The sequence below is a fragment of the Grammomys surdaster genome, unplaced genomic scaffold, assembly GCF_004785775.1.
Source record: "Grammomys surdaster isolate TR1022 unplaced genomic scaffold, NIH_TR_1.0 139, whole genome shotgun sequence".
NCBI classification, from domain to species: domain Eukaryota; kingdom Metazoa; phylum Chordata; class Mammalia; order Rodentia; family Muridae; genus Grammomys; species Grammomys surdaster.
The window spans coordinates 3,909,323-3,921,287 of record NW_021604597.1 but is presented as its reverse complement, the minus strand read 5'-3'; the positions used below and the strand labels follow the sequence as shown (position 1 = coordinate 3,921,287).

Genomic DNA, 11,965 nt, shown 5'->3' with positions numbered 1-11,965 from the left:
GGGCGCTGGGGTCCTAGTGTGGGAACATAGGCATCCACGGCAGACGCCTGAATACTTGTGAAACGGATGTAACAAAAGTCCTTTTCGGAGCGTGATAGTCATTGTTTTAGTGCACGGTCCCCTAACTCGTCAGTTTTGCGGTGCTCTGTTTTGATTATTGAATGTGAGTTTAAACGAGTAAACGGTAAGTAGGTCAGGAAGATCTGCGGACGCCGCCATCTTAGTGGTTGAAAGAAGTCTGGGGCCAGGAACGCCTCCGTGTGGGGGCTGGGGTCACTGGGCTACTCGCTGAGCATCTGACTTTGGGGCGGGGCAAGGAGCCAGAAACCCGGAATTGGTCTTAGGAGTTTGCTCTGGTCTAGTTTTCCGGCGCTTTAGGCTTCCTGTGTCCCAGACCCGGCTTCAGGCCTCGATGACCTTCCCCTCCCGGACCCTCACGATGGCGAGAGCCTGGGTCTGCTTGGCAGGCGCCGTCTTCTTCCTTTCCTGCCTGGTTTTGCATTCGCGCTTCTGTGGCTCTCTGGTGAATAGCAGGCAGAGGGCTGTGGGTGTCAGTGGCGCCGAGAGGTGCAGCCCAAGGGGGTCCCAAACCTGCTCCCGGGGCTCAGCAGCAGACGACTCGTCTTCCCATTTAGCGTTAAAAAGTATGCATGTGGGGCTGGGGAGGTGGCCCAGAGTTTGGGCGCTCTGGCAGCTTTTGCAGAGGACTCGGGTTCGTTCCCAGCACCAACATGAAGGCTCACTTCCCCACTGTAACTCCAGTTCCAGGGAGGATGCCCTCTTCTGGCCTTTGTGGGCACATGGTGCACATAAACTCACGCGGGCTCACACACATAAGTCTAAATAAAAATAAGTAAATATATCATTTCAATAGTATATACACCGAATTTTCTTCCCCTACTACACTCTCAAGTCGTTAGCAAACTTTTCTAGTGGTTTTGATCTTTAGACCTACAAACCTATTTCAATATAGCTACCTTCTGGTTGTCAAACTGAATCTGAGTATTTTGATTTTATTTGAGGTTTCAAGGACATTTTCTTTTCACATTTCCTGGAGAATGGAGGACCCTCTTTTCCGGCTGGATTTGGGTTGGCCCAAGAATTCAGAATACTTCACTGGTGCAACATTTTGTGTTGCAGTTGACTCCCTCAACGGGTTAGTTTACGTAGCTCAAGTAAGTAGAATGCGTTTTTTTTATATGTGAGCCTGTGAGTTCAAGAGAGATCAGAGTGTGAATGTGGTTATCTAAAGTCAACTTTTGGAAATTAGTGTCAGGCTTGTTCAGCAAACACCTTTATCTGCCCAGCCGTCTCCCCAACTAGAGATTTTTTATCTTAATTATATATATTCAATTTGATCACAGCACACAGGAGAGAAAAAAAGAACTGTCAATCTGAGCATGACAAAAGAAAGAGATGAACAGAAGGAAAGGAGTGTTTCCCACCCTAGATAGCCCATTGCGTTTATATTATGCTAATTATTCAATTTATTTCTGAATTGGCTTCAAGTATACATTTTACATTTGTGTCCATTCCATGTTATTAGTAAGTTTTAAAGTTAGCACTTTTTTTACACATTTCTAGATTTCTCAATTATCCTTTAATTTCTCTGACAAAAGTAAAGATTAGCATTCCTATTGAGTGATTCTAAGCAGTTATTTTTGTATGCCTTCAGAGAGGGGATCACATCCCCAAGGTATTAGTGTTCTCAGAGGATGGATATTTCCTACGAGCCTGGAATTATACAGTTGACACACCCCATGGTATGTTTGTCTCCAGCACGTCATATGAACAGTCCGTCTGGATCACAGATGTAGGAAGTGGTATGTGTAGTACTGTCTATTAAATTACCTTCCTAGATAGATGTCATATCTTTGTCCATGTTCTTGCTTATACATTTTAAGGCTAGCATTGCTGAATCTAATCATAATTTAACATTTCCCAAAATCATGTCTTTCTACAAATTTATATCACACTACTGTATAATCAAGAAATTCAATAACACTATAATCATGATCTTTTAAATTTGTCAAGGGAACTTTATTTGTGTGTGGGGGAGAGGCAGAGTGTCATTCTTCAGGGGAATCCATCTTATCTTTTGAACCAAGGTCTTTCTCACTGGCCTAGAACTCCCCAACAGGGTAGGTTAAGTGGCCAGTGAACCCCGGAGGTCTTCCTTTCTCCACTTTCCCAATGCTGGGATTACAGTGCACACACGCATACTCAACAGGCTTTTGTTTGTTTGTTTTTGTTTTTTCCTGGCATTGGCTCTAGGTACAGAACCCAGGTCCTCATTCTTGAGTGACAGACGTTTTCCTGGTAGACTGAACTATCCTCCCAGTTCAGAGCCTTTCTTCTTTGAACCTTCAGTTGCTAATCTCAGAGTAAGTCTGTACCTCCTCTGTGAAGTCAAATCAGATGTCAGTCTTTAGAGAAATCAGTGGACTCTTAACTCGTGTTTATACTGGCTGTCTCATGAAAGGGCGAATGAAGTGATAGGAAGCCACAATTTACTGCCTCGAGATGAGCAGAAACTGGTATGAACGGTTTTGAAATTCCACTCACTTAAGCATGTCTGAAACTTTCCTACCAGCAGATATTTTTAGTATACATTGTTGAAAAACAAGGTAGGCTCAGTAGCTTTATAGCTGCAGAAGTTGTAGACAAATGTTTGTTTGCTGGTGTGTCCTACTTAATATAAGAGACAGCTTGTTGTCTTGGCCATCTGGCAGAAATGGGAGAGTCAGGGCAGATGTTGCTAGTGCCCTTGCTGGTCTGGTTATGTTTCTGGCTTGAAGGGTATCCTGCTTCCCCAGTGCTTGATAACGCACATACCACGCTTTAGCATCAGGAAGGTTGGGTTTTTATGTTGTCACTCTTGTTTACAGAACACAAAATATTTCTAGGCTTCAGGTAGTGAGCAGGCCATCCATTTAGTTAAATCTTTATCTTGGAAGGTAAGTGCTGGTTAAACATTTCAAGAGTGGCAGCTGAAGAGTGTTAAGGCTGCCCACTTTTCTAAGATTCATGACTTTTTGTCTTTTTTCCTTGTATCTCTTTTTCCTCCCTTCAGGTACTTTCCACAGCCAGGGCATGCTTCGCTGACCGCTCACTTCCCTTTCTGTCATGAGGCTGCTTCTAGCTGTGTGGCTTCCTTAGCTCCTCCTCTCTAGCTTCCTTTCCCAGGCGGCTGTAAGATTTACAGTTTGGGTACCCTGGAGGTTTTCTGTTAAATCCCAGTAAAATTGGCCTTGAACTTAAAACTGAATCCAGGAGATGGAACGACGCTCAATGGTCTAGAACACTTGTGCTTCCAGAGGGCCTGGGTGCAGTTCCAAGTGCCCTGTGGCAGCTCACAACCATCTGTAACTTCAGGTACAGGGAAGCCAATGCCTTCCAGCCTCATCCATACCTGTGGGCCAACACTCATGTACAGAAATAAATACTCCTGAAGGTATAGCTGATTATACAATAATGTAATGAGATTCGACTATTTCTCTCGTCTTCTCTGCCCCCAGAATTCACTGTGAGGGTCCTTTCATTTTAATTTATTCTGTTCATGTCGCCCTTTAAAAAGAAGGAAAACATCACTGGTTCCCATAAGTGCAGCACAGATGAGCTCATTCTTTTCACTGCGTCTTGTTTTCCACCCTCTGATCAGAGAAACTATTTTTTTATGCTTGTCCCATTTTCAAATGAATTGATTTCCTCAAGTGAAGATCTGGCTTCAAGTCAACCACTTAAAACAATTATAAGTACTCTATTCCCTTTTTCGAGTCTTTAGAAACTTGGAGGTGTGCTCTCTCTGACACTTTAGTGTTCTCTGTGGGTAAAACCTTCAGCATTAGCACTCAGATCTAGTGAAGTAGCATGTGAGGCTCTGGGGTAGGGCTGGAATGCAGGGTCACTCCTTGACTTCACTCTTTGGACACCAGTCAGTCAGTCCCGCCTTCTGGACTGCTTCATGGTTCCCCTTACTTGCTCTTACTTACTTTACTCTTTAACGTGTAAGGTCATTTTAGCTCCAAGATTATTTTTCCCTTAAGAAATGAGTTCAATTTTGAATTTGCTTCTGCTGTGAGAAAATGTAATTTTAAAAAATAGTGTTAGTTATAGAGAACTTTTTGAGGATTCACTAAAATTTAAAATCTGCATGATTGATTGAAATAACAGCTTTGAACGTCAGTTGCTTGTTTTTAGTTCCTTCTTGATTTCTTTTACAAGCAGTGAGTTGTTTGTTTGTTTGTTTTGGGTTTGGGTTTTTTGGGGAGTTGAGGGCTTTTTGAACTGAGGTTTCTCTGTGTAGCTTTCCATGGCTGTCTTGGAATTCACTCTGTAGACCAGGCTGGCCTTGAAGATCTGCCTGCCTCTGCCTCCTAGTGCTGTGACTAAAGGTGTGTCCCACCACCTGGCCAAACAGAGTGTTTTTAAAAAGAAATTAAATTATCCTAAGCTTTCCCTGTAAGGAGCCAGTGTTTTTGTGTTTAGAGTCTTATTTTGGAGAGATTAGATTAGATTAATTCATCTCCAGGTTTGCTCATACCTTATGAAAGGCTGCTAGTTGCCACCTGTTACTCTTAAATATGCAAATCTATTGGCTCCTGATTCTGTTCAGCCTGGTGAAAGATTTGTCTTTAGCTTATAGAAGATGTGAATTCAGTGCAGTTCTTGTGACACTTGCTTGTCTTTTTCTACAGGACCCTATGGCCATACTGTTAAAAAATATAATTCCCTGGGTGATCTTGTTCAAGTCTTGGGAACTCCAGGCAAGAAGGGCACTGGCTTGAACCCATTGCAGTTTGACAACCCTGCAGAATTATATGTAGATGACACAGGAGAGATTTACATTGTGGATGGAGATGGGGGACTGAATAACAGACTGGTCAAACTATCCCAAGGTAAATGCCTTAGCTTGGTATGATCATGACCATAAGGATGCTACTTTATAAATCGAATTTAATTTGTTTGCTGTGTGGTATAATGTAACCATATTGCACATGAAGTTGTGTGTAAAGATTAAATACAAGGAAATCTGTTGCTAAAAATATTATTTAGGGTTTGTACCCCACCCTAAGATCATTTACTTCCAAAATAAAAGACATAAAACATCTATATTTATAATAAACGTTAGAATTAGAGCTAGGTAGATATCAATTCTATACTGTTTTGTCTACTTCTCTGTCAATAATCCCCAGGTATCACTTGCTATGTTCTGCCTAGGCTGCTCCTACTCTAACTGGCTGACCCTCATGGCTATGTGCTCAGATCCACCCACCCCCAAGGGCCATGTGCTCACATCCACATACCCTTTCTCCTCTCTCCTCTGTGGTCTTTGCCTTAGTCCCCAACCCCCTACCCCCCACCCCACCTCTATTCTGCCTTGAGCTACCGGTTGTTGGCATCTTTATTCAGCCAAATGGTTTTGAATTAAGGAGCAAGGTTTGCATAAGAAAAGCTGGTATAGGTGAGAATTCCATCTTCTTGAGACAAATGGTCCTTGGGAAACAGAATTTAGCATTACAATGTATAGCCACAAAGCAAACTGAAATCAGATTGGTGGGATTACCAACAAGAAATGGTTCTGTTCAGGGGCCTGCTTGTTCTCCAAGGCCAGGAGACCCTCACAGGAACTGAGGTGGTGTGAAATTTAAAGAACTTCTGGAGATTTTCTGTCCTCTTTATGAAGGGGAAATCAGGAAACTAGATCTCTGCCGGACTTCCTGCAGTCTAACAGTAAGGCTTTAACCAGTGCCTGCTCAGTAGCCCTCAGTAGCCACCACAGCAGCAGGTCTGTTCTGAACAGAACAATTAAACTGATCTGTGACAGAGATTTTCAAGATAGGATAGGAACCGGAAGACAAACCCAAATTGGAGAGGCACATCAGAGTTTCCTGAAGAGGCAGCCGTTGGATAGGACCAGCAGGGCACTACTGGAGGTGGTGTCCAGATCCATGGGAGCCCTGAGCCAGGATGGAAACAGCATGGCTTTCTCAGCAGCCAAAAGGAAATGTGGGATTCCATTAAAGCTTCTCCGAGGATTTCATAGTTGTGTTCTGCTAGTAGTCTGTAAGACAGAGATATTCCAAATATGTTTTTAGATATACAAAATATTGGGAGCTATTGCTGCTGAGTCTGTCCTTAGGAATGAACTTGGTCTCTAACACAGGAGGTAAGCAGGCATCCAGAGATTCTGTAAAAGCAAGAAGCAGTAAAGTTAGGGACAGACTGAACACAGGTGCTCCCTGTAGTGGTTTAAAAAAAAAGACTGCAAAGAAAGTGACTTTAGACAATAGAAATTTATTGTCATGGTTTGGGAATCCAGAAGTCACAAAAGCTGAAATATATAGGGTGGATGATATTCCCACTGAGGGCTCAATTGGTGAGCCCTTCCTTTCCTCTCCTCAGCTGTAGCAGTGTAACTTTGCCCTCTTCATGTGGTCTAAGGCCATGTTCCCAGGTACAGTGTGTTAGGTGTGGACCAGTCTTGAAAGAGAGTTCAATCCATTAGGCTTTAGTAACTGGCCCTCTAGTGCATAGAGGGAGACCATGAAAGTATACCATAGCTGGATGCGGTGGTACACACTTGTAATATCTGCCTTCTAAGAAACTAAGGTAGGAGGAATGCTAAGAGTCTGAGGCCAGCCTGAACTACATTGTACAAGGCCAGCCAGGACTACATAACATGATTCTCTGTCTCAGGAAAAGAAAAACCAATTGAGCAAAAATGAGGAGTTATTTGTTTGTTTGTTTGCTTGTCTTTTGGTACAGAGGTAACTAGCTTGAAGGAAAGTGCAGGAACTCTGCACAGTGCCTTTGAGGTCAGAACAGCTCAGGCCAAGATACTGAAATGGTAGACTGAAGGAAAATATGAGTTAGACAGACAGTCAAAGCCGGGAAAGAATACCCAAGTGTGTAATATGTTTCTTTTCAGTTTGCAAGACAAAATCAACATGGAAATAACATGTTTCACTATTCATATATGTTTACCCTTTATAGGTTTCATGATCCTCTGGCTGCGTGGAGAGAATGGAACAGGACCTGCCAAGTTCAACATACCTCATAGCGTTACACTTGACTCAGTTGGTCGGGTAAAGACAGTGTCCTTGAGTTTGGAACTGTGTGGATATGGGCGGGTGGGCATGCCTTTGTGTATGTATCCTCTTTTTATTTCTGTTGCTGTGAGAAAAACAGAAGAACCAAGCAAAAGAAAGGGAGAAAAAGAAGTCAAGGCAGGGGCTTCAAACATGTCTGCTGTCCCAAGTCAGCAGCAGAGAGGAATGACTGCACATGTGTTGGCTTGTTCACACTTACACGGTATCATGCAGCTCAACTCTCTACCTCAGCATAGGAAATGGTGCCAACCACAGCAAGCTTCCCCGGTCAAGTAAAACAAACAAGACAATCCCCACTCAGACATTTCCACAGGCCAACCTGTGTCCACAGTGCTGCTTGAAGGCTCTCTACCTAGGCAGCCTTAGGTTGTATCAAGTTGGCAGTTAAAGGCAACCACAGTAGGCAGGGCTAAGCAATTCTCTAGAGCTGGCTGTGCACACATACTTCTAAAATGTTTGGACCCTATTCTGAGGAAGTTCTCCAAATATTTATAAATGAACAAAACAGATAATTCTATCGTGTAGCCGCCTGTGGCCACGGATTAACAGGATTCACCTGAAAGGGGGGCTAGAAGAAAGGGACGGAGGGTGAGAGGAAATGAAGCCAAGACAAAGTTCTCTGGTCAAGGCTCAAAGTTTAATGTTCAGTTTTCAATTTAAAGGGAAAGCCCCACCACCGAGCCCCTCTTGTTTCAGCTGGAGATGGGTGGGGGAACCCATCCTTGGTCACAGCCGGAGTTACCTCAAGGCAAGCTCAGCGGGCAGTTATTCTTCTAAGTTCCTGTATCAGGCTGTACGTGCACTCCTAAAATGTTTGGGCCCTATTCTGAGGAAGTTCTCCAAATACTTATAAATGAACAAAATAGGTAATTCTATCACTTTTAAATGACTAAGGGAACAGGTAGTGAATCTAAAACCTGGAAAAGAAACCTTGCCTTCTACTAGGAAAACCGTATAGTAAGTTTGAAGTACTTCAGTTCATGAGGGGGAGTGGAGCAGCACTGATGGAAACGGGGCAGGTGAGTGCAGAGGCCATCTTGAAGGGGAAGAGCCTCTGGCAGCTCCTGCTCTTCCTGCTTCCTTGGCGGAACCAAAAGCCTCCCAGGGGATGTAAGCTATTTCCTCCTTCCAGCCCCGCCCACTGCCGCCTCCTAGGCTTTGGTTCAGCTGTTAAACAGAGAAGCTGCTTCTTGGGATCTTAGGGGTCACCTTCCAGCAGCCAAGGCCCCATCAGCATGTTAAATTCTCTGTTTCCTGTGGTAACTGTACTTTGCATTACAGCTACTGCTGTTACATCATAGCTGCTCCTCTGTAGATTACAGGCTTTGAGGGCATGTGCTGAATGGAGTTGGCTTCATCTCCACAAGTTCTGAGAGGTCATACCTGTGCTAAATAAGTAAACATGTTGACGTGCAGTGCTGGGTCAGGCTGCTCTCTGTCGTGCAGTGTCTGCTGCGTCAGACTGCTTTTGTTTGACATGCAGTGCTAGGTCAGACTGTCCTTTAACATGTAGTGTCTGGGTCAGGCTGCCCTCTAACATGTGGAGTCAGGGTCAGACTGCCTTCCTTGATGCTAGTCCTATTTTTTGCTTTAAAAAAACCCTCATTTTGCAAAGCATGAGAGATATTGATGTAATCCGATTCATGGCGAGGAAAATATTTAGGGGCCAGCAAGATGGTTTGGAGGAGCAGCCTGAGACTGCTGAGCTGTGGAAATGACAGCTCATTCCTTACATACTTTGTGTTTTCTTTGTCCATTGTTGCTGCTGTGGGGTAGGATCCATGGCCTTTCACATTCAAGAGAGCATCTTACTACTGAGCTACGTCCCTACTGCACCCTGATGTTGTCTAGCAGTTTAGTGGGATTTCCCACATTGTACATAACTCATTTTATCACCACCATAAGCCTTTCTGAAAAGTGAATTTATTCCACAGTTAAGGACCGATTGTTCCTCAGAGAGGCTTTCCCATGATCAAATGTGTTAGGTACTGAAGAGGAAAAATAATCTGCAGTACCATTCCATCCTGAGATGTGAATGTTCCTTCCTTCGTCATTTGTCTGAGGCAGTAGTACCCAAATCCCTGAGCAAACCCACCACAGCTCAGGACACTTGTGTGGGCTCCAGCCTGTCACTGTCTTGTGACTGTGTCTAAAGCAGCCAGTGGCTACCAAAATTCACACACACCAATGAAGAATATAGTCAGGGTTGCACTGAGCTAGACAAACACAAGAAATCTGAAGGATCTGCGAGGGGTATGGTCTGTGCTGTACGGTGAGCCTATAATTGTATAATCCATGGATCACCATGAATGTTATTGAGAACAAGTCTAAGCTCCCTGCTTTATGATAGGAGTGCCTTAATAACTCACTGTAGGCTATAAAAAACTGAAATTAAACCTATTATGCTTTCTGTGTTACTAACATGCCCGAATTTCCTCCCCTTCAGTGGCTCTCTGTACTTTGGCCCCATCCCAGCAATGACAGATGTTTAGAAATGACACTGAGGGAAGGATCACCTGAGCTTCCCAGGATCAAAGCTGCTTTTCTTTGTCTTGTGCCTGGCTTAGGAGCTGCTTCAGTTGTCAGTGATGGTGACAGTCTGCCCCTTGTCAGTGTCTCTGCTCTTCTGCACTGTGTGGAGGACTCAGTGGAAGATTTATCTACTTCTGTGTTTAATGTGGTCGATAGCTCTGTTCCTTTGGGCTGAGGCAGATGTACGTTAGACTGTAGCATTTGTGCTTCTTAGTGCATTGCAGACAAGGTGTTTAACCCTTCTGAAAATGCTTCGTGATGCCGTCTTCTTTGGGGTCCTCTAAGCACTAACTGAGACCAGCTATATGGAGCTGATAAAACCATTCATGCTTCTTCTTGTGTTGTCGGTCCCTTCCAGTTGACATGACTTTTTGGTTTTTCAGGTGTGGGTTGCTGACCGAGGAAATAAAAGGCTTCAAGTATTTGATAAAGTCACTGGAGAGTGGTTAGGAGCATGGGACAACTGTTTCACAGAGGAGGGGCCTTCTGCTGTGAGGTAATCATTGCTGGTTGTTCTAAATGCTTGTTTTAGCTGGTTATGTGACCCACTTCTTCTGAAGAGTGGCTGAAACTTTGAAGTGTTTATTGTTAATTTTAAGCAAGAGAAAATGGAAGGAAACAAAAGTCCAAAGAGGATAGACAACTAGGATTGTCAAATCCTCTGAGAGATTTCTAATCATAGAAGGGCCGAAGCCTGAGTCCACGCTCAGACCTTTCCCAACTTCTAATTCTCCTTTCATTATGTTATGTTGTGTTTTGTTTTAACGTAGGCGTATCTTTAGCTTCATCTATTATCCCAGAATTATGTACAATTTAAAATCGTTGAGGAATCTCTCAGACAGTGATGGCCACTGTTGTTGAGCACTGCAGAGTGTAAGCACCCCACACTTACTTACCTGCCTACTTACCGGGCCATGATCACCTGATATGGCCACAAGGAATGAAACCAGGCCAGTTGGAGGGTCCATGGCAAAACTTAAGCTGTGGCAATTTTATTGAAAGTAATCAGACCCTTTATACCTTTATCAGAAATAGAATGTAATGGCAGTTGCCAGGATCAGTACAGTTGTAGTTGGCAGGATACGTTGATGTTTGCCAACTCTACAGGGTACACAAGACCAATGTCTAAGGCCAGCTGTCCTGGTAAGCTCCCGTGCTTCCTTACCTTCCAAGGGAACACAGAGAAATAGAAAGCAGCCCGGAATCTTCCTTGCCTGAGGGAGTGCTTCAGTCTCTCAGGAAGGCACGTCGTGCCCCAGCAGCCATGCACTCTAACCTGAAAAGCACTGCTGCATGCCTCTCAAGGCTGCTAAGCCAGTCCACTCCATGGTTCCCCGCAGCCAAGGACACACACACTGAGTGATGATTATTATTCAATTCTCTTTCCTCTTAGGTTCACCCCAGATGGGAAGTACTTGATTGTGGCCCAGCTGAACCTCAGTAGGCTGTCAGTGTTGGTTGCCCCACCCTCTGGAAGCATCGGGGACTGCTCTGTGGTCAGCACAATCCAGCTCGCAGATCGGGTTCTGCCACATCTTTTAGAAGTTGACAGAAGGACCGGAGCTGTCTATGTAGCAGAAATTGGGGCAAAACAAATACAAAAATACATCCCATGGCACAGCCGCACCCCTGCTTTCAGAGCCTAGTGCTTCTGGCTGGAAGGAACTTCAAGTAGCAGTTCAGAACCTCAGGGTCATTTTTACCTCTTCTTCTACCAGAAAAGTGTGTTGTTATGTCATAAAGAGTCATGTTTTCTTACGGTTTTGGGACTTGGTTTTACAACTAAGTGTGTAAGAATTATTTTCTTTCTGGTGGCCCTGGGAATTGAACTCATCCCTTCCTACATGCTAGGCAGCTGCCTTAGCAGGGAGCTACAGCTTCATGTAAGCAGCTTTTAAAGAAAGAAATGCAATTCTAAAATGGGGTCATGAGGGCGAGCTGTGGTTGTAACCAAGTTACTTGCCTGCGTCAATGAACTCTCTGGGTTCCTGGGATAACCTTTTGATTTCTTTTTTTTTTTTTTTAAAGATTTATTTATTTTATTTATGAGTACACTGTAGCTGTCTTCAGACACACCAGAAGAGGGCATCGAATCTCGTTATGGGTGGTCACCATGTGGTTGCTGGGATTTGAACTCAGGACCTCTGGAAGAACAGTCAGTGCTCTTAACCGCTGAGCCATCTCTCCAGCCCAACCTTTTGATTTCATATGAAGAATGGAAACTACTAGTTTTTAACCTACGTAAATTACACTGTGGGAGGGATTGTGTTGGTGCACTGCTGAGTTATTTGATGCATGCAAAGTGCCATACCAGGTCCAGA

General features: G+C 44.0%; 1 protein-coding gene across 2 annotated transcripts; it reads left to right on the top strand.

Moving 5' to 3' along the window:
* The first annotated feature begins 130 nt into the window (after window positions 1-130).
* On the top strand, window positions 131-11,581 carry Nhlrc3 (NHL repeat containing 3). 2 transcript variants are annotated; one of them, XM_028763636.1, is made up of 7 exons: window positions 131-184; window positions 1,023-1,175; window positions 1,676-1,823; window positions 4,698-4,898; window positions 6,997-7,088; window positions 10,028-10,140; window positions 11,038-11,581. In XM_028763636.1, exons 2-7 carry the CDS (start codon window positions 1,059-1,061, stop codon window positions 11,288-11,290), a joined length of 924 nt encoding a protein of 307 aa, XP_028619469.1. In that variant the 5' UTR covers window positions 131-184; window positions 1,023-1,058; the 3' UTR covers window positions 11,291-11,581. The 2 variants fall into 2 exon arrangements, with proteins under 2 accessions (XP_028619469.1, XP_028619468.1); XM_028763635.1 differs by lacking the exon at window positions 131-184 and adding an exon at window positions 297-523.
* The last annotated feature ends 384 nt before the right edge of the window (window positions 11,582-11,965 follow it).

Bases quoted from the DNA above. Each gene is read 5' to 3' on its own strand.
- Nhlrc3 (XM_028763635.1), top strand. From the start codon at position 413: ATGACCTTCCCCTCCCGGACCCTCACGATGGCGAGAGCCTGGGTCTGC. The intron at 524-1,022 runs GTGAATAGCAGG...ATTTTATTTGAG, and splicing joins CGCGCTTCTGTGGCTCTCTG to GTTTCAAGGACATTTTCTTT. The intron at 1,824-4,697 runs GTATGTGTAGTA...CTTTTTCTACAG, and splicing joins GATCACAGATGTAGGAAGTG to GACCCTATGGCCATACTGTT.